The sequence below is a fragment of the Rhynchophorus ferrugineus genome, unplaced genomic scaffold (genome assembly GCF_030347505.1).
Source record: "Rhynchophorus ferrugineus isolate W39M unplaced genomic scaffold, kcgeb_rfMv2 rfM3, whole genome shotgun sequence".
Taxonomy (NCBI): domain Eukaryota; kingdom Metazoa; phylum Arthropoda; class Insecta; order Coleoptera; family Curculionidae; genus Rhynchophorus; species Rhynchophorus ferrugineus.
The window spans coordinates 38,078,124-38,097,306 of record NW_027472582.1 but is presented as its reverse complement, the minus strand read 5'-3'; the positions used below and the strand labels follow the sequence as shown (position 1 = coordinate 38,097,306).

The 19,183-nt window shown below is 31.5% G+C and overlaps 1 protein-coding gene and 1 long non-coding RNA gene across 2 annotated transcripts; both read left to right on the top strand.

Annotated features, from left to right (window-relative positions):
* The first annotated feature begins 1,143 nt into the window (after window positions 1-1,143).
* On the top strand, window positions 1,144-1,497 carry LOC143193656 (uncharacterized). Its single transcript, XR_013005073.1, has 2 exons — window positions 1,144-1,198; window positions 1,256-1,497. It is a non-coding gene; the product is annotated as an uncharacterized LOC143193656 (long non-coding RNA).
* Window positions 1,498-10,880: 9,383 nt separating this feature from the next.
* LOC143192562 (uncharacterized) lies at window positions 10,881-17,648 on the top strand. The gene is made up of 15 exons (XM_076397975.1): window positions 10,881-11,282; window positions 11,338-11,437; window positions 11,494-11,625; window positions 11,682-11,855; window positions 11,912-12,096; window positions 12,160-12,313; window positions 12,370-12,575; window positions 12,631-12,816; window positions 12,921-13,054; window positions 13,116-13,222; window positions 13,277-13,493; window positions 13,622-15,822; window positions 15,875-16,159; window positions 16,215-16,307; window positions 16,794-17,648. The coding sequence occupies exons 1-15, from the start codon at window positions 11,254-11,256 to the stop codon at window positions 16,908-16,910; spliced, it is 4,320 nt and encodes a 1,439-aa protein (XP_076254090.1). The 5' UTR covers window positions 10,881-11,253; the 3' UTR covers window positions 16,911-17,648.
* Window positions 17,649-19,183: the final 1,535 nt, after the last annotated feature.

Here is a 19,183-nt window from a genome sequence, read left to right as displayed (position 1 = left end):
AGGTATTATTCCATTCTATAGAAAATTTCCCTTTATTTTTACAGATCCACAGAACATGCAAATATAAAAGTAATTCTACTTCGTTTAAAATTAAATTACAAATTGCATGTTATGTATTATTATAATAATAATATTCAGTAATTATTTTTTTTCCTTTTCATTTTTAAAATTAGCTCGTGAAGGAATTTATACGTCTCCGTCTCGCTTATGCTATCGTTGGAAAATATAACCCAATATAAAATTAAATACCCCAAGCAATTATCTCCGTCCTTTCCTCTCTCACAATTTATACAGGAAAGGATTCGTACATCTTTGTCTGACATTACGAATTGAAAAAAAAAAAACAGTCGAACCGTGCATTGAAAATGAAACTGCACCGAACATAAAAATAGTAATTACTATTTTTAGTCGCTAATTTTTTGACTATCGACTGTTTCGACTGTTTTGCGACTATCGACTGTTTCGACTCTTTTCAGTCGATAGTTCCCAAAGCTACTATTGACCAAAAGATAAAATATGTTGATGATTCTGAGCAATGTTTGGAAATATTTAAACCTAACATACCGGAATTTTTACGTCGATATGTTACAATAGATTAAACATGGATCCATCACTTCACTCCGGAATTAAAACGATCGTCATCTGAGTAGAGAGCAACTGGTGAACCTCGTCCAAAGCGCCCGAAAGCACGACAATCGGTTGGAAAGGTTATGGCCTCGGTTTTTGGGATGTGAGTGGTGTAATATTTATCGACTATCTTGAGAAGGGAAATACCTTCAACAGTAAATATTATATAGCATTATTCGAAATATCAGATTCATTTTAGTTAATGAACACGAAATAGTACCACTTTTCGATGGACCTCATCTCTTAAGTAAAGATTTACATTTCATAAAAGATGGCAAAGTTAGAGTGGCTAAGTAGGACCGTATTGAACAATTTTATATGGTCGATGAAAGGAGCTCATTTCAAGGTTGTGCCAAGCTTACTGGCAATAATATTCATTAAACTGTAGACCCTGTGCGTTCGGGTAAAATCGTAACTGGCAATCGGAAATAATTGCTGGAAGATCGAAATTTTTGACGCTGTCTGCGAGTGAGTGAGAGCATATTTTTAATAACAAAATCCATAACAATTTGTTTTCAAACCGTCAGCCACCAGCTAGAGGTAGTCAGTTTGCATCAAATTGCATTGACTGGTAACAATTAGAAGTATATTTTAATCATTATTTGTTTTAGTAATAATATCTATTTAGGTGCTATATCCCTTGAAGATACTGAGACACAGCGGGGCATAAATATGAGATTTGTTACAAAAATGGACACCGAAGAGAATAAACACAAATATCAATTGACAGCAGGTCTATATGTTGATAGGATTTTGCAGAATATTAGAGTGGTAGAGAATAATGCTCTAAGGATAAATGTGCTGACAACAGTTGACAAATCGTTTCATAAACACATAATCTTAATTGTTAACGACGCCCTAATGATCTAACACTACTACTCTAAAGGTAGAACAGTAGAACTAAGAGCCTTTCTATTTAAAATAAAATAGGTAATGAGTTCATGTTTTATACAGTGATGTCTTGAGTAATAAATTAATTATTTTTATAGATTAGATACAACTAAAAATATTCCTAGAGTCAGTGTAACAAGCAAATTGAAAAAAACTTTTTCATTTCCATAATTTCTTGCAGGTTACTATAAAACTTTCCATGAATATTCGTTAAGTCCCAATAAAATTTTACAATTCAATATGTGTTTTTATCCTTGTTATTCATTTACTTTTGTAATTCTACCCTTGTGAACTATAAAAAGTGTATATATCATTATTTATTTAAACTAATAATCACGTCAACATGCATACTACTTTAATACCCTTCCATTCATGTTTACAATTTGAGTGGACCTAAAGTGTAGAGAATAGGTGTTTACGTGACCAGACAAAAGGACTGCATCTCATTTTTATTAGTGTTTAAAATTATTTCATCTTATTTTACAACAGTCCTTTTGAAATTCATTTATAGTATTTATAGTAAAAAACTAGTGCTAAAATAACGTAAGTGAAAAATGAAGTGCGTGAAATAAACAATGTATTTATTTTATTTTTTTTATAATCTGGAAGTAAATTAAATAAAATATTAAAATATTAAAAAATGGCAAACCATAGCGATTCAACCAAATCACCTGCACACTTTGATATAAGATTAGAACAAACAGCAATAACGCAAACTCCACCATCAGAATGGACTACAGTCATTAACAAAAAACGATTGAGAAGTCCAGAAGAAGAAATCGCGAGGAAACAAACAAGAATCAGTGACTATTGGTTGCAGAAACCGATAGAGACAAAAAACAGTTTTAGCAACCTGTCGGAAGAAATTGAAGAGAACATACAACCAAGCCCTGAAAAAGTTGTTCCCAAACCACCACCAATAACAGTCTATAAGGTAGGAATAATAAAAAACATCCATGACTTATTGAAAACTATTACTACGAACTACACAATTAAAACAGTGAGCTATGAAACAATTAAAATCCAATTGTTCGAAGCGGATCACTTTAAAGTTCTTATAAAAGAATTAGATGAAAGAAACACCAAATACCATATATTCAGGCCAAAATCCGAGAGAACATTTAAATTCGTATTAAAAGGATTACATCACGGGACGGACTTTAACACCATCAAGGTAGCACTAGCTGAAAAAGGCCACGAGGTCGTAAATATTCACAATATACGACATCACACGACAAAAAAACCTCTGCCTATGTTTTATATAGAAATAAAACCTAATGGAAATAATCAGGCGGTGTATGAAATCACCAAATTGGAAAATAATATTATTAAATGTGAACCACCACATATAAAAAGAATTATACCACAATGCACAAGATGTCAAGCGCACGGGCACACAAAGACTTACTGTCGCAAATCATATAGATGCGTAAAATGTGCAGGAGAACATAAGACAGGAGATTGTACTCGTAAAGTTCGCGATGAAAAAGTGAAATGTGTTAACTGTAACGGAAATCATCCAGCGAACTACAAGGGTTGCGCAGTTCACAAGCAACTACAGCAGAAACTCTATCCTGCCTTAAGGGAAAAAAGGCATCAACAAAAACAATCCACTACTACCAATCTACCACTACCCACCAGAACAAGTCAACCAGACATAACTTATGCCCAAATAGTTGAAAATGGTTCAGCACAAAAACGAGAGACAATATCTCAACCTACTGAAACTAGCAACATCTCAAGATTAGAAAATATGATGGCCAAACTAATGGATCAAATGAGTACGATGCTTGGTCTACTCACAACCGTCGTAAGCAAACTTGCCTAATGCCTGAAACCAATAGCTACAAAATCGCCGTCTGGATTGCCAATGGGCTCCAACAACACACCAGGGAACTAAAAATGTTCGTAAATGAACAAAATATTGACATTATGATGGTTTCCGAAACACACTTTACGGACAAGAATTATCTGAAAGTTCCTAAATATAAGATTTATCATACAAATCACCCTGATGATAAAGCACATGGAGGTACAGCCATAATAATTCGAGATGATATAAAGCATTTCGAAAAAGAAAAATTCCGCAAAGACTACCTGCAAGCCACCAGTATAACCATAGAGGAAGCCCATGGACCATTAACAATTTCTGCGATTTATTGCCCACCCAAACATAACAACAAGGCAGAACAATTTCAAGAATTCTTCAGTACGCTAGGTAATAGATTTATAGCAGGAGGAGATTATAATGCAAAACATTTAATGTGGGGTTCAAGAATAATAACCTCAAAAGGTAGAGAACTGCTCAAAGCCATAAGGAAAGATAACTTACAACATATCTCTACTGGTGAACCAACATATTGGCCTTCAGACAGAAATAAAAAACCAGATACAATAGATTTCTGTATTACAAAAAATATTGATCCAAAAAAGTGTCAGGCAGAATCATGTTTCAACCTGTCTTCTGATCATTCACCAATAATAGTAACAATTTCTTCAAAAATTACCATCAAAGATAAACCCCCTTCTCTGTGCAATAATAGAACTAACTGGCCCACATTTAGAGAAAACTTAGACCAAAATATCTCTCTAAACTTACCGTTACAAACTGAAATGGATATAGAAATAGCAGCAATAAATCTTACAAAAAATATACAGGAGGCAGCATATTCCGCGACTCCCAACAGTGAAACATTTCCAAGAAAAAATACACATATATCATGTACAATACAGAAAAAGATAGCAGAAAAAAGAAAGTTACGACGAAATTGGCAACAGCAAAGGACTGAAGAGAATAAAAGAAAATTTAATAGGGCCATAAAAGAGCTGAGAGATCTAATTCAAATTGAACAAAACCAAGGCATTCAAGAATACCTAGAAAACTTGACATGAACTGAGACTACAGACTATTCGTTGTGGAAAGCAACAAAAAAGCTTAGGAGATCCCAGCAGCATAACCCACCTATTAAAACAAGCGAAAATAATTGGGCGAGAAGCAATAAAGAGAAGGCCGACATTTTCTCAAAACACTTAAAAAATGTTTTTAAACCTTTCCAGTCTCAGCTACATAAAGATGACGAAAATAAAATTACTAGCTTTCTAGATTCGCCATTTCAAATGGATTTACCGCACGAGAAATTAACGGTCAAAAAAGTTAAACATACAATAATGAGAGAGATTAATATTAAAAAAGCTCCTGGTTATGACTTAATTACTGGCAAAATTTTAAAAGAACTATCAGAAAAGGCTATAAAACTATTAACATATATATTTAATGCTATGCTACGAATTCATTATTTCCCTAGTATCTGGAAAGTATCTAAAATATTAATGATACTTAAACCAGGAAAAATACCAGAAGATGTGACCTCCTACCGACCTATAAGTTTATTACCAATAATCTCGAAAGTTTTCGAGAAATTATACATAAAAAAACTAAACTATATAATAGAAAAAAGAAAAATTATTCCAGAACATCAGTTTGGCTTTCGCAATAAGCATGGGACTATAGAACAAGTGCATAGACTTGTAAACCAAATAAACGCTGACCTAAATGCCAAAAGATATTGTTCGGCTGCTTTCCTAGACATATCTTAGGCTTTTGACAAAGTATGGCATACGGGCTTGCAGGTTAAACTAAAGAAACTTCTCCCTCATCCGGACTATCAGCTATTAAAATCGTATCTCACTGACAGACATTTTATTGTAAATCAAGGCGATGAACATACCGAATTAAATCCCATATATTCAGGAGTTCCGCAAGGTAGTGTACTGGGTCCAGTACTGTATCTTCTGTATACGGCTGATCTGCCCACCACAAAAATAACTACTGTGGCAACATATGCAGACGATACAGCAATCTTAGCATCCCATGAAGATCCAGTCACAGCATCAATAAACCTACAAACCCACCTGGATCAAATACAATTATGGTTGAAGACATGGCGCATTAAAGCCAATGAATCAAAATCCACGCATATAACGTTTACCCTGCGTAGAAGAACATATCCACCAGTAAATATCAATCATCGTCAACTCCCCCAAGCAGAGCATGTTAAATATCTTGGTACGCATTTAGATCGACGCCTAACCTGGAAGAAGCACATACTCTCTAAACGGAAACAACTAGGACTAAAATTATATCAAATGTATTGGCTCATTGGGCGCAAATCCAAGTTATCATTAGATAACAAGGTATTGCTGTATGAGTCTATACTCAAGCCCATTTGGACATATGGAATTCAACTATGGGGTACCGCTAGCAAATCTAATAGATCCATCATTCAACGGTTCCAAAATAAGGTGTAGCGTGCCATTGTTGATGCTTCGTACTATATTTCAAATAAAGTGATACAACGCGATATTCCTCTAGAACCTATAACGAGTGTAATCCAACGTGTTTGTGTGAAGTACTTCGAAAGAGTATCAGTGCATCCCAATGTACTCGCTAATCAGTTAAATATGCGACGTGATAGTGAAGTGCGTAGACTAAAACGTTTAACACCACCTGATCTGATTACTGGACATATGTAGAGTTTAGAATAAGCATTAGAATAAGTCTAATTAATTAAGATAACATTTTATACAGAAGATTGCTTATTGAAGTGATTTTCTACATGCCATGTATATATAATATAAACAGAAGAAATACTTATTGCCAATAGGGCAGATTGTGGACTCACGAAGAGTAATAAAAGTAATAAAAGTAATAAAAAATGCTTACAATTTGACAAATTTATTGGTCCCCATGTCAATATCTAAATCAAAAACATATTTAAATAAGATCAAATTAGGATGTTACTTTTGCCATAACATTGAAATTCGCTGTTTTGATTTGATATAATTATACATTTAATATATTTAATTCTACCATTTTAGTCAGTATCAATAAGTTATTTTTATAACTAAATTAGTTCATAATTGATATAAACAGAAGGTTAACCTCAAATATTCTAATAAAATTGTCATACTTTTTAATTAGAAATCAATTAAAAAAGTAGTTAATTTAAAAATGTCCTTCTTTCCTTCTTCAAATATGATTAATATTCAATCTAATACCAACTAGTAAACACGCAACATCCAATAATGAACAAAAATTATGAAACAGTAGAGAACTATTATTATCAGAAGTTTAACCCCAACGATCTACTTCTCTTGGATGCTGCGTAGCATATAACGACCATATGGCAAAAAAATTGATCGGCCATCAGTACGCGATTATACCCTAACGCACAGGGTCTGCAGACTAACGATTGCTACTGGCAATCAGGTTTTTAGGGGAAAAATAGACAAATTGTAGTGCTGCAGTGAAGTTTTAATGATGACATTTTTAGAATAGGATAAGTTTTTTTAGTTGTCAGGTCATCATGATGTTAAATCAGGTGAAATTAATGTCTTGCTAACCTGACCAGTATACCTCTCTAATTATTCCTATCATTTATTTCAGAGCATCCAGACATCCTTGTAAATGATGACATTCTCTATACTGCAGAATTTAAACTGTTTTCGATAAATCGTTTGAGAGTATCAATTCATCTATACGTAAACCACCACCTGGAAAAATCTTTTTGGGGAGAAGCACTTGTTGTAATGCAGTCAATTAAATAATTTGCACTAAAATATAGCGATTAATTTCAGTGTCATCTATTGCAAATACAATTTTTACTTTAAGGGGATTAATCTATTATTATGTTCTAAATTGTCAATGACCAAATTTGTCATGCTACGGCCTTTCCAGCAAGATGCTTTGGAAAACTATTTTAGGCAAGTGCTTCCGATACCGGACCATTTCGTTTTTTTTTAAACCTAATAATAAACATTTTTTTATCTCGACACTCGCCAGCGGCCAACTGAGGAAATTTTTAACAGGTGAGGTGGCACTCACCGCCCAATCCGTATCTACGTTATTCTCTGTAACTTCAAAACCAGTTCTTGGCAATGTTATAAAATATCATAAGAAAAATAAATTGGAAAGAAACGTGAGTACGCGTAGTGCTTGCAGGGCAAATATTTTGTATAGCGATGAAAATAATGATATTGAAGTTATTGAAGCTCGGCAGTATGATCGATGTTGCTTAACAAAGCCAGGAACTTTTTTTTAACTTGGTTTATTTCCAAATTGTGCACAAAGCATAACTTAACAAGCAACCGTAATAATATTTAAATGAGCAGTTGTCTGTTTTTAACCGACTTCAAAAAAGGTGGAGGTTCTATGTTCCTTCGTTATGGACCGATTTTCAAAATTATTTTTTTATTCGAAAGAGTGCACTTCCGAGATGGTCCCATTCGAACCAAGTCAGGATCAAATGGGGGGAAGGGGGAAATCGAGGGAAAACCTCAAATTTCAAAGGCACGTACAATGTTTTCACATATTTTTATCTATAATAATCAGATATTTATGTATAATATTATTGCAGAATTGATGTGACGAAAAATCGAAAGTAGTTCAGTGTAAAAGCTATTCAGTTTGGTTTTTAAGAAGAAACCATATGATATGAGAAGTCGTAGAAACACCGTAGGTAACTGTTTCTATGGCGTAATGGTTAGAACGTTAAGCTCACACGCGGAGGTCACAGATTCGATTGCCATCGGGGAAGCAACTTTTTTTGTTCTAGTTTGATTGAAACATTTGTCAAATCACCCAGACTAGATAGCGGAGCTCAAAGCCTGAAATATTCCTTATTTTCAATCATTGTTTCTTTATTCCTATTTTTCCTCATACGTGCTGAATTTACTTGGGCTATCCGTTGTAATACTTAATAAAATAATTGCGTAATTTATTGAGTAAATATCAAATACTAAACAAAAAAAATTAACCGACTTCAAAAAATAAATAAAAGGTAAAAAATAATCAAATTTAGGTTTTTAACACAAAAAATAGTTTTACAATAAGATATGTACATAATCGTTATGCTAAGTAAATATTAATGAACAAAAAACTTATTTAACCTATCCACTACACGTATTTTATACTCCACTATATACACACAATTTAGCTTAGTACCTACCTAACCTATTTATCTATATACAATATTATATTAACTACTACCGACTGATCAATTTGATGTCATAGTCGAGCCTAAACAATACAAAAATAATAATATGACTTTGTGATATATACACAAAATTAAATTACGAACAAAGCAAATATAATTTGTTGCTTGGCACTGAATTTAGTTGGTAGTAGTTAAAATAATAATAAAGTTAATAATGTTTCTCTCATAATTGAGTAAACGAAATAATTTAAAAATTAATCTCACTTGGGAGCTGACAACTTAGCAACAAATCGGGAATTAAAATGGGAAATTACCAACCTATTTTATAATTGTTAATATGTAATATTTGCAACATTCATTTTAACGTTTGATGACAAATTAATGTATTTATTAACTACAATTTTCGTTTAGTACTTTGTTAAGAAATGCATTTACTAAAAAAATCTGGAATGAACCAGAAATTAACAACACTAAAATTTACAGAAAAAATCTTATTTATCTTCAGAAATACCCCTAGTACAATGATATACTATGTCTCCAGAAACATATCAATTACTATCAGTCCTTAGGCAAGAACAATTCAAGTATTTTTCTTAGCTGTTCTCTGTTCTCCAAACATCAACTGATTTCGAAATTCTAAATATTTTATAAACAAAGGGGATAGAGGATTTATGTTATTCTCGAATTTTGTTAAAGGTGTATATACCTTCCGATAAAGCGGACACATTAATTTTTTCTCTTTACCACAGATGTAAAATATAATTTTACATGATCATAATATTCTTAGTCGTTTTTATCCAAACTTTCCATAACTCTTTAATAGCTCTAAAAATACGGGAATAACCGAAAGTAACACAAGATCTGAAATAGCACTGGTTAAAATTAAATAACTTCGTTCAATAATTTTTTTATACACTCGCTTTCCATTTTAATATCAGCTCAAATGTAAAATGTAAGGATATGTTTTCCGTTCAAAATTGCCTGTAGGCATTTTGGGGTACAAAGTTGCCAAACCTGTGTTTTAAAAGTTACGCTTCCGTAGTTGATTTACGTACAACAGAAACGTTTACGGTTTGGTTGACGCAGTGGTAAAGGCGGCAGGACGGTACTCCTAGTATTGCAATAGTCGTGGCTTCGAATCCTGCCGGGGCATGGTCGTAAATTTATGTTTGTGATTGTTTAATATTTGTGGTTATCCTAGGCAAGAGTGCAAAATCCGACAGTGAAAATGATGCCAGTCACGCCAGTAACCAGGCTGGGTAAGACCGCATGTCTTCTGAAATGATTTCTAAGTCACTCGCCAGTCGGTAGGCTTAATGCTGGGGACCGTGGTGTTGTGGAGTCCACGTTAAACTGTAGGTCCAATCCAGATAAACCCTCGTTGGTAAAAAGGAGACATTAAAATATAAAAAATATAAGTTTATTATCTACTGTAAGAGATTTATAAGTTGGGCTTGGCGCGCGTCGGTCAGAATCTAACACAATAGCTTTATTTGGACGTATTTCGTTTTATTGGAATTTATTTATTTGTAACGCATCTTACGCAAACATTTTAGATATAAGATATATTTAAGTAACCTACTAACCAACCCTAGTAGACAGTAATTATATTTTACATTATCTGAAAATTGCCCTAGTAACTCCATTAATTTCTATGAAATATATTCTATATATGAAACACACACTAGTCTAAATACAACATAGCATTTACTAAATTTCATGTATGTCTGACTGCCCAATTCTGAACCTTTCTTGACAGATTAATTATTTAAATATGTGTAACTATTTGGATATAAGCAGTTTCATATTTATTAAAACCCTGTAATGTGAAAACAAAAGTTTTGAAATATATAAAGGACAGGTATATCGAAATATATTATAGTAGTGCTAAAATATAGTTGATTGATGATGGCCATAAATGGAAAGGGTATCGACCACAGACAAAAATATTGTTATTTCGATGTGTCATTATTTTAATATCGATATATATCCGAGGAAAAATATCGACATTTTTTGCAGCAACTAGGAAAAATATCGATCTTTTACAAAAAATATATCCTTATTTTTAATAAAAAATTAAAATATTAATGTAGACCCAAAAAATTATCGATATTCTTTAAATATTGTCAAAAGTAGTAATATTTTTATTTTATTTGTAAGGTTATGTACCAATTTTAAAGGTTTGTTTAAAATATTTTCAATATTTTTTATAATCTCTTGACAAAAATTGGGATTATCGATGTCAAAAATATCGATATTGTTTTTCTATCTATTATATTATTATTTTTCCATACATCTATATTTTTTCGATGGCAATAATAGATGGCACTAAATAGATGTTTGTTTTTTATGCAACATTCAATACATCACATATATCAACACCATTTTGTTTTGCGCATGTTTGCTGTAATTCAGAAGTGGATTGTGGAGGTGTTTGAAATTCAGTGTAAATATGATTAAATCAATTTTTCATTTACGATATTTATTTCATCATGGTGCGATGAAATAGTGCTTTTTAAATTGTACTTGTTCAACCGGTATTTTTGACTAATTGAAAAATATTTTGTTTATTTTGCCTACGTGAATTTTTGTGTGTCAGTAATGGCGGCGTAAAGAAATTGATGAACATCAACAAAATGCTTTTTTAAGACAATTTCTTTCTGCAAATACGAATTATATTTGTATTTCTGATCGAATACTAGTTTTTAAAGTTCCATTGTACGTAACATACAAATTCAGGATGTCGGACAACCAACAAAGATGCCCAAAGTAAGATACATAAACATTGCAGTTTTTTAAATTTAATGTACTGATTTCATCGTAGAATAATGGTATTTCGACCCACCTGGGAAGAATTCAAAGATTTTGGAACTTATATAAAATATATGGAAGAAAAAGGGGCTCATAAAGCTGGACTAGCAAAAGTAAGTTTTTTTTAGTGATAACATAATACTTTTCTACAATAAACATTTTATATAAGGTAATTCCACCTCCTGAATGGGTCCCTAGAAAAGGGGGGTATAATGTTGATGATTTAAATGTTGTAATACCAGCACCAATTTGCCAAGTTGTGACTGGAAAACAGGGCTTGTATCAACAGATTAATATTCAGGTAAGAATTTATAATATCTTTAATTAATGAATATCAAATTTAATATTATATTGTAGAAGAAAGCAATGACCGTGAAACAGTACCGTGACCTAGCGAATTCAGACAGATATGTTACACCAAGGCATTTTGATTATGAAGATCTAGAAAGGAAATATTGGAAGAATATTACATATGTAGCTCCTATTTATGGTGCTGATGTCTCTGGAAGTTTGACTGATAATGATGTTGACGTAATAATTAAATTTGAATTATGTGGTTCTATTTTTCATTATATATGACTATTTAGGAATGGAATATCAATAGATTGGGGACAATTTTAGACTATGTTAATGAAGATTATGGAATATCCATTGAAGGTGTAAATACAGCTTATTTATACTTTGGGATGTGGAAAACTACATTTGCATGGCATACTGAAGATATGGACTTATATTCAATAAACTTTCTTCATTTTGGTGCACCAAAAACATGGTTAGTTTTGCTGTTTATTTTAGTGTTCATGCTTTTATTAATGAAATATTTACACATTTTTAGGTATGCAATCCCTCCAGAGCATGGCAGGAGGTTGGAAAGATTAGCTAATGGATTTTTTCCTTCATCTTATAAAACCTGCCAAGCCTTTCTTAGACACAAGATGACATTAATTTCACCTCAAATTCTTAAGCAGTATTCAATACCATATAACAAAGTAAGCATGCATTTTCAAACAAAGTTAATTTTTATATGATCATTTTATGTTTTTAGATAACTCAAGAAGCTGGTGAAATAATGATTACTTTTCCATATGGTTATCATGCAGGATTTAATCATGGTTTTAATTGTGCAGAATCCACAAATTTTGCTTATGAAAGATGGGTGGAATATGGAAAAAGGGCAACCCATTGTACATGTAGTAAAGATATGGTTAAAATATCTATGGATACATTTGTTAAGAGATTTCAACCAGACAGGTATAGTTTATTTTTTCTTATTTGTTATACAAAATTATTATGGGATAAATTTTAGGTATGAAAAGTGGCTTAGAGGGGAAGATATTGGACCTCATCCTGAAGAACCTGACCGTAAAGTAGCAGCACCACTACCATTACCACAAGACATTTTATGTAATAAGAATAACACTAGCCTACCACAAAGTTATGTAGAAGGACCTTTTAAGAAGAAAAAAGGAAGAATGATGGCTCGCTATCACAAGTAAATTATAAATTCAATTAAATAGTTTATTATAATATTGTAATGTTAAATATAAACATTTTTTCCATTTTTATTTATAAGTTAATAAATGTCTTCCTCTTCAGTTTTGATGAATTCCCAGCAGATCTTCAACTACAGTTAATAGAAGAAGATAACTTACCCTTTGGAGATGAAATTCAACCTGATGAACAGCAATTGGAGGTACTGGAAGATATTTGGTTAAAAGCTGGTGAAATAGGTAAGTTGATAAAATAATTGGATTCAATTAATAATTATTTGTGTAATTATTATCAATCCAGAAGCTGAAGATGCAGAAATATGTGATGCTGGCTATAATGTAAGGAAAAATAAGAGGTACATTCAAAAGAAAAGAAGAGGCAGGAAAAGCAAGAAAAAAGATAGTGATGTAATTAAAAAGTGCAGTTTTTATGATAATATTTTGACTAACATATTTTTTTAGTCTGATGATGAATGCGGTTCAAGAGACTACAAAGATTTGAACCCCAAAAAACATTGTGGTAAAATAGTGTCTTTAAAAGAAGAGCGTCATACTTCAGATACAGAGGAATTAGTTAAATCTCTTGTTGCGCGTGAAGCAGATTTGTTGCATAAAAAGAAAGTTAAACATAAAGAAAGAGATGCGAAAGATAAGGAAAAGAAAAAGAAGAAGAAAGATGGTGAGTAGCAATTTTTACACTGCATTTTATGGTGTAGATTTGAATGTATTAAAGAATTCATAAGAAAGATCAGAAGTTATTTTTAGATATGTTTTTTTCTTCTATTATAATGTCTTCTGTTTTAACAGGTTTGGAACCAGTTGATAGTTCTTTTTCTGGAAATGAAAGTAAACCAGCAGAGGATGACTTGGAACAAATAAAACAAGAAAATGAACGAGCTAAAGAGCAAGTGGAAAATATTATTAGACTGGCTGATGAAGAATATGAAAGACAACAATTGGAAAGTAAATCTATTATATCAGTTCCGAAAACTTTGTCTGAAACTTTAAAGATGTATCGAAAACCTGTTGTGAAGAAAGAACTGGTGAATACCATAACCAGTAATGATACATTACAACTAAGGGAGGCACAAATTGAACCACCCAATGAACATTTTGTTCGACCTGCAGGTGGTAATTTTCTATCGCCAAAAGGTTTTGAAAACGAATTTTTAAATTTTCTGCAAGATTCTGCTAAAGCCAAACGAGATATCGACAAAAAACGTAATTTAAAGTTAACCGAATTTAAAAGTAAATTGAATATAATTAATACAGTGTCTCAACATTCTGATGTACTTTCAAAAAATATGATAATCAATCAATCAAGTTTGATCAGTCAGCCAGGACCTTCTACTGTTACAAGTTTAATGGAACCTAATATTCAAAATAGCAATAACTGTGCTACAGTAACAATGGAAAATATAAAAACAGCATCAAGCTGTTCCGATTATACTATTTTCAATGAGCAATTTGATACAACTGAAGAAAAATCTGATGAATCATTTTATTCACCTGCAAGCCACAAAATGGTTGTGCCACAAGTAGAAAGTTCTCATACAGGATCATCTAAACAATACATAGAATTAAAAACAATGCCTCAATTAACTCTACAAGCTGAAGAACCTGCTGAAACCGAAGAACATATGCCTCAGCTAGAAATTCAGTCGCCTATTAGTAATTTAGTAACTAATCAGATAATTAGTGTTATTAATAATCCTCAGAATGTAGTTGTGGTTAATCATGCTTCTCCAAATGTTCTTCCAAGCAATAGTGGTGTAAATGTTTATTTGAATACATTAAACTCACAACAAGTACCTGTTCTACAAAAGCTAGTCTTACCAGCTGGTGTAACTTTAAATCCAAATCCGAATCAAAGAAAGCCAAACACCATATGGAATAATCAAAATTGGTACAGTGTTAATTCTTGTCAGAGGATGATTTACTCCAACGCTGACCGATTTTATCCTATGACACATAAACCAATTCAGTCTCGTGACCTTGTTAAAGAAACTGAAAATTTAAAACTAGAACATTCCTATACTATGAAGCAGGAAAATGATGTAAATATCATAGAGCCATATGTAAAAGTTAATAGTCATGAGAATACAAAATATATGCCCATAGTAAATACTGACGTAATTCCAAATGAAGATGATATAACTATGCATCATGAAGAAGTTGTCGACATAAATCATGATACTGATCAAAAAGTAGTTGTAGAAAACATATGTTTAAGTGAAATGGATTTTATCAGTTGTCAAACATTTGATATACTGAGTAAAATAGAAACTGCTAATTCAAATTCTTTAAATTTAGAAAAATTAACTAAAAATGATTTCAGTACAAAGGAAAACAATCCACCTTATAAATCTAAAACTAAGAAAATTTGTAATAGGAAACAACATACACTGCAAGGTCTACATCTGAACTATTCAAAACCAATTCTTGCAAGTGATTTTGATGCCTTTCAAAAAAACAAAATGATGGAAGTTATGGAACCAGATCAACCAAAGAAAATTATTTCAATAAAAAAGCAAAAATGTGTGAAATCGACTTTGAGCAGTAGTTTGAAGGAGAAAATGTCTCAGCTCTTTTCAAGAAGTAAGAAAGGCATAAGTAGCAAATCTGAAATATTAAGACTAATGAAAAGTGGAAATAAAGAGCAGTCAACAAAGAAACAATATAAGTTGAACATGATTACGGATTTACTAAAATATCATAAACATCAAGTAGTTAATAATACAAAACAGCGTGTACCACCAGTACCAAACCAAAGTCTCGACGATACTTTAGAACACCATAGAGAAAATTTAACACCAATGAATGTATCAGTGGAAATTGAAGATATTTTTCAACATTTTTCACAAAATATACAGGAGAGTCTTAAGGCTGGTTATACACTATGCAATGTAAATTCGTTGTCTTTAGGTAAAAAAAGTATAGACGGGCGTATTCATAAAGGAAAAATTAAAATAATTACAAGAGGTCGACCAAAGGGGAAAAAGCAAAATGTAAGTTAACAAATCCCACTCTAATGATTATATGTAAATATATATATTTCAGGCAAAACATGGAAGAATTAAAATAACTGTAGGGGATAAAGTATGGGCCAAACACAAAAATTGTCGTTATTATGAAGGAAAAGTTATCAGTGTAAGAAGGGACAATAAACTTTGTGTATTTTTCTTCTGTGATAAAAGCTTCTCCAAAGATATCACCATGGAAAGCCTTGTAGGCTGGGATAGTGATGCTGTACCAAAAGAAGGGGATAAGCTCAATATTCGATGGAGTGATGGTTTAGTATATGGAGCCCAATGTGTCGACATGTTAGACATTGAAATTTTCACAGTATGTATTTGTTATAATTATTATATTAGAGAAAAATATCTTGTATTTATTTTAGGTATTGTTTGAAGATATGAGTCAATTAGAACTTCGTAGAGACAGTATTTATGGCTTGACTGAGCATATTCCCAAATCGGTATTAGTGAAATTGGTAAGTTATAAGCAGATTTAGATTTATATTACTATATACTTATAAGTAAGTTTTAATATATGACAATCAGTTAACATAAGTTTAAAAACTGTATACATGGCAACCAATTTTATTGTTATTAAATGTTGCTGACAACTTGGGATAATTTAAGGGACATTTTGTCATCTGAGTAGTTGCGAATTATTGATTAAAACTAGGTGATTAGTTTTCTTGTTGGGATTGTTATATAACATATATACCATTCTTATGACGAGTGCTGCCTGCAGCAAATACATGTGTATCTATTTGTAGCACAAGATGTATAATCAAATGAAACTAATAAATCTGCTACCCGACAAAAAACTAGTTTACTGATATAGGAAAATTTATTAGGCCCTCTTCCTATTTCATTAAAAATTATGAATATATAAGATATTAAAAATCATAAATTATAATTAATACATAGAATTAATAGCATATAAGAACTAAAATTTTATAATATTCCAGTCTCATGCAAGTGAAATGCATCACAGGGAACATTTATATGGATTAGAGAAACCCCTACCTGTAAAAAGACCGATTAAGAGGAAAAACTTCGAAGACGACTTTGAAGAATATATATAGTTAAGTTTAGTTGATAGTTTTATAATATTAAATAAATTTCATTCGCAAGACTGAAAAACTTTGTTGGCCGATATTTTCTCCTTACATTTCACTACAGTGTTTCAAGACATGTAACTTTATATTTAAACTTTTTTGTGTTATAAAACGTCCTCGAGTTTGTTCCATGATATTTTGAATAAACATCACTTTATAGTAAAATAATTAAATGAATTTTCCATTCAACACGTTTTATTACAATAAAACATCTTGATTGCAGATGTTTGGATAGTGTATTATTGTTTGCTAAAAACAACTTTTACTTTCTGTTCTAGTGTGATTTAGAATATTGTGATTCAAATATGGAATTATTTAAGTAGGTTTTTTAAATGTTTTTGTGTGTGATATCAATTTTTAAGCTGTATATTGAAACTAAATTTTCTATATTCGTAAATACTATATTTCCTTTTCAAGCTAACAAGACCATTATTTATTGTACATAGGTGTAGTATTAATGTGTTTAATACATTATCCATTTGCTTCACATTTTAAATGAATTAATTTTGTTAACACTAGGTAAATTTGAACACAAAACATTCTTATAATAAATATTTATTGCCTCTTATATGTAGAGTGTGTATATAGTTTAAAACATTTTACTGGAATGTTTTGTGGAGGAATACACATTTGTAATATAGGTTACTGTCTAAAGATATTCAATAAAAATATGAAAGTCCACTTTTCAAATGACTTTTTCAAGAAGCCGTTTTTTTTAGAACTACCACTATTTTAGTTTGATTAAGTGTAGTGTTTGTTATAATTCAATTCGATCGCGGCCTTCAATTACCAGTTTTATCTACATCCTTGATCATTCCAGAGCTTGATTCGTGAATAGAAAAAAAATGATATAACAGGATTATTAATTAATACATGTTAAACTACCTCTATACCTGGCTCAGTTCGGTTGGAAATGGAAAAAGCGCACGTTTATATGTTTAATTTTATAGTTTCATAGCGACGTAAAATATAGTTCGAGGGGTAAATGTCAAAATATAAACTGCTTTTTACTAATGCATATGACAGGAATTATCGGCTATAAATAACCGTCGCTTGGACAGGATCTTACAACGAAAAGTATTTTTAAGATTATAACCAAAACCATGAATATATTATTTTCTTCCATTCATATGTATATGTTAGCAAAGTAATTGATGTATATATATTCCATTTATTGTTGGAATAATTTACATTTGTAGATAAGATTATGAATTATATCTTGTCAGAAATTATTCAATTTGTTGTAAGTTCGTTTTTCCGTAGCTTTTATCTATTCGAATTGCAACTTCGTTAGAAGTAAAACAAATCTTGACAAACCCGTGAGAATCTTGGTAAACTAATAAACGATATTTATGAAGTGCTCACACCGGTCTACAATCACAGTCCCCTAAAGGCTGTTTTTATCAAGCTTAGTCTATATCGACGTTTTAAAATGATCGACATTTTTTATATAGGTAAAGATTTCGCTATTTACATTTATCATTAATGCCGTTCCGATAAATGCTTCCTGATAAATGTTTTCTTTCATAGTTGGTATGATTTAACCATTGCAACTTCTGCGGCTTTAGTTTTAATATTAAAAAATACTTTGATTTGATGGCAATTTGGATTAAGGTGGATGTTTAATGGAGTTTACCTTTCCATATTGAGGTAGTTTAATTTTTCGGTAAAGCAGCATATTTCTTTATTGAATTTGACATTGAAGAGCAAGACGGCTTAATTTATGATCATCTGTGTAGTTATTCCTGATTAATTTTAATCGCATAATTTTTGTACTGATATCTTTCACTTGCTTTCAGCTTCTTGTAAAATAAAAGATATTTGAGGCTATACGACACGATTGAAACTGTTTGTCCTCATTTTGACCAGCTATTAGTGCCTATTGTGTAAGTGTACATCTTTGCAAAAATAACAACCTATATAAATTTAATCTTCGTTGAGTGTTATTTTGATAAACTAAAGCAAATGCGTCGTACTGAAAAGAACTAAGAATAATATATTAAAGTGTATTTCAGAATTTGGGTTCCAATTTGCGACCTTCTTCATTAACTAAATCCGTGAGCTCTTGAAACTTTTTGGACAAGCTTTAATGTTAGAAAATGGCCACGCGGCGATAGTTATTTAAAAATTAAACAAATTTACTCATACCGTCAAGCTTTGCAAGCTAATCTGATTAATACGACACGTTTTATCATTCACCAGTATGACCCTGAAATTCTTCATTCAATTTGCACGCTATA